At 36.2% G+C, this 3,619-nt stretch overlaps 1 protein-coding gene and 1 long non-coding RNA gene across 3 annotated transcripts in view; one reads left to right on the forward strand and one right to left on the reverse strand.

The window, feature by feature from the left end:
- On the reverse strand, nucleotides 15-2,088 carry LOC110272272. Of its 2 annotated transcripts, XR_002363415.1 has the most exons (3): nucleotides 1,739-2,088; nucleotides 1,371-1,573; nucleotides 15-1,216 (listed from the first exon to the last, which is right to left on the reverse strand). It is a non-coding gene; the product is annotated as an uncharacterized LOC110272272 (long non-coding RNA). The 2 variants fall into 2 exon arrangements; XR_002363414.1 differs by having other exon boundaries at nucleotides 15-1,573.
- LOC107643879 (3-ketoacyl-CoA synthase 11-like) overlaps nucleotides 2,183-3,619 on the forward strand; it is a 4,018-nt gene continuing 2,581 nt past the window's right edge. Inside the window, exon 1 of the mRNA XM_016347627.2 lies at nucleotides 2,183-2,552. Within this exon, the coding sequence (XP_016203113.2) occupies nucleotides 2,183-2,552 (370 nt within the window). The remainder of the gene's footprint in view (nucleotides 2,553-3,619) is intronic.

The following is a 3,619-nucleotide window of genomic DNA, read 5'->3' on the forward strand; positions in this document are numbered from 1 at the left end:
TCAACAACTTAGCCGCCGGTTTCAAGCCACTCTGAACTCCTAGATTTTATGTATTGGAATGACATTTATAGGGATGTAAAAGAGGTGATATTGAATATTTGGAGGAACCCAGAGGAAGTGAAGTTTATTGACAAGACCCTGCTTGTACTCATTCCAAAGGTGGATAAACCAGAATTCCTTTCCCAATTTTGACCCATATCACGTTATGCAATGTTTTGTACAAAGGCTTTTCGAAGATCATGGTGGAAAAATTAAAGCCTTTCCTCAAAAATAGAGTTTCTCCCCATCAATCTAGCTTTGTTCCTAGCAAAAATATTCATGACAATATCATTATTATTTAAGAAATAGTTCATATGATGAGAAAGATGAGAGGTAGCAAGGGCTTTATGACAATTAAAATTGATTTAACTAAGGCTTATGACAAACTAGCTTGGAGTTTCATAAAGTTTTCCCTAACCCAATTCGGTATTCCCTCAGAGTTGTGTACCATCATCATGAACTGTGTGACTTCTACCAGCTTCTCCACTTTGTGGAATGGTCAAAAAACGGATGAGTGTGTTCCCTCTAGAGGTATTAGACAAGGGGTTCCCTTGTACCCCTATATATTCGTCATCTGTATGGATAAATTGTCGTACATCATCTCTGAAGCTGTTGAAAAGAAAATCTGGAGACCAATGAATGCAGGTAGAAATGGCCCCAAATATGTCTCACCTTATGTTTGCTGATGATTTAATCCTTTTCTCAGAGACTACGTCAGATCAAATGCGTAGCATTATGAGTATCCTGAAAGATTTCTGTGAAGAATCTGGCCATCTTATTAACCAAGCACAAACCAATGTTTTTTTTCTCAAGGAATGTGCCTTCGGAGACTAGACAGAACATCACTCACATAAGTGGGTACTTAGAAGTCAAAGAGATTGGTAGATATCTTGGTGCTTTTATCCACAACTCCGGAAGAAAAAATAATAGATTTGGTATATTATTGATCAGATTAAAGCTAAGCTCCAGGGCTGGAAGACTAATTGTTTATCTATGGTTGGGAGGATTACCTTGGCTCAATCGGTAATTGGTGCTATGGCTATTTATCCTATGCAACACGATTGCCTCCCCAAGAGTACTTGTCTGGCTATTGAGAATTCACAACGCGTGTTCATTTGGGGGCATGATAGCACCTCCAAAGAAGTCCATCTCATTAGATAGGAGATTCTTACCAAACCTAAAGGAGAAGGGAAGTTGGAAATAAAAAAGCTAGACAAAGTTAGTGAAGCATTCCTTGTCAAAAGAGGATGGCAATTGATCAATTAACAAAATCAATTCTGGGCTCAAGTTTTAATAGGAAAATACGATAGACATCATAATTTGTAACATACCATTATTGCTAAGGGTGGAGACTCTATCCTTTGGAGAAGTCTGGCTGAGATATGGAATATGGTAACAACAAATATAGGTCACTTGATAGGTGATGGGGAGAGTATCTTTTTTGGAAGGACCAGTGGATGGATTATAGAATTATCCTTGCGAATGTAGCCTCTCCTATTTTGTCGTGTGAGGAGGCAAACCAAAAAATGAATGCCTATGTGAATAGAGATGAAAGTTAGAAATTCTATGAATTGGATCATCTTCTTCCAAATCTTTATCTTTCGAAAATTTTGAACACTCTTCCCCCATCAAAAAATTAAGGAAACGATATATTGATTTGGAGGCCAAATCCAAAAGAGATCTTTATGATAAAACATACCTACAGGATTCTCATGAACTAGACTCAAAGCCATAACAAGATATGGCAGAGTATCTGGGAATGGAAGGGTCTCCAAAGAGCAAAAATTTTTGTCTGGCAATTAACTCATGGAGGAATTCTAACAGCGGCCAAGACTGCAAAGTGGAGATGAGGTAATAACCAGAATTGCCTGTATTGTGACCCGGACATTGATACCCCTATCCATGTCATTAGAGACTGCCCTGGAGCTTCTGTTGTATGGACCTTGCTGCTAAATCCTCAAAGGGTGGGAGAATTCTTCAATCTCGGACTGCAAGATTGGATTCTAGCTAATTTCAGTCTGGATTTTGGTAATGATAGTGAAATAGATTCGAAGGTCTGTTTACGATTGCTACTTGGTCGATCTGAAAATTCAGGAATGAATTCATTCACTAGAACAAGAGTTATCCTTTGAGGACCAAAGAGATGAAAATCAAAAGGTTAGCTAGAGAAGTAAGGGAAACTACAAGAGGGGAGGATGGGAATCTGCAACGAGTTAACATTTCACTGGTTTGGCAACCTCCTCTTGATCAGTGGGTCAAGCTTAATATTGATGGAACCTCGCAAGGTAACTTTGGACCTGCTAGTTTTGCAGGGGTGTTTAGAGATAGTGTGGGTGGTTGGATCTTGGGATATGGGTGCAAGTTGAGAACTGTCAAAGCGATTCAGGCAGAGGTGGAAGCTATTCTTATGGGACTCCAGATAGCTAAGAGGAAGAGAATCCCCAAGCTTATCATTAAGAGTGACTCGCAAGGGGCCATTGAGTTAGTTAGAAATCCCCCGAAGTTCCATCCCAGTCTCACTCATCCAATAAGAAAGATTGTGTCGCTCTTTGCATAAAATTGACAAGTGGTAATCAGACATGCTTATAGAGAGGTAAACCAGGTGGCAGATGGGTTAGCTTACTTAATGTTGAATCAGAATAGTAACCGCGTGGAATGGGAACACTCTCCTACATCGATCTCTTTAGCCTTCTTTGCTGATAGAAGTGGGATTCACTTTCCCCGTTTATCTTAGTTTCTTTTTTGTTCTTGGTCTTAGGCCCTCACTTTTACAGAAACGAAAAAAAGAAGAAATTCAAGTCCAAAAAAAAAAACTTTCAAAATCTTGGCCGTTCACATAATTTATATACAATGCAACTAGGTATCCTTTATATATTGTCCTTTATTCAGTTTTTAGAGGAAAGAGAGAGAATATAAAATAAGTAACTCCCTTAATCTAGCATTTCTCATTTATATTATATCTTAATAGTGGAGACAAATAGAATATCACATTCCGCCCAAATACAACAGCATATGAGAACAATTCTAAGGTGAAAAAAGTATCTTTGGATCTTTTAAAGACATGAATGCTTTTATAATATGAAAAAGTACGAGGAATGTTGAGACCGATTCATCAAATTAAACCATATTAGCAAGAATGAAAACAAAAATATTAGAAAAAAAGATATAGTGACACGTGGTAATAAAAATGTTCAAATTGAATAATAATATCTAAAAAGATAAATTATGTTTTTTTTGTTTCTAACGTTTGTGATTTGTTTTAAATATCCTTAATGTTTAGTTTTATTAAAATTTTGTTTTTAACGTTTTCGATTTGTATCAAAATTATCGTTGAACGTTAATTTCATATAAAATTTTAGGGACAAAATTGAAAAGTTTCAAGGATAGTTTTGTTAGAAATTGAAAATGTGAGGGATAGAATTGAATGAATCGAAAATGTTAGGGACAAAATTGAATGAAATTAAACGTTAGGGATAATTTTAAAAAATATTACAAACATTAAGGACAAAAGGTATACTTTATTCTATATAAAAATATAAATGATATTTGTACTACTTTTTTTTAGTACACTTCCTTGTAC

Source organism: Arachis ipaensis, chromosome B05 (assembly GCF_000816755.2).
Source record: "Arachis ipaensis cultivar K30076 chromosome B05, Araip1.1, whole genome shotgun sequence".
Classification (NCBI taxonomy): Eukaryota; Viridiplantae; Streptophyta; class Magnoliopsida; order Fabales; family Fabaceae; genus Arachis; species Arachis ipaensis.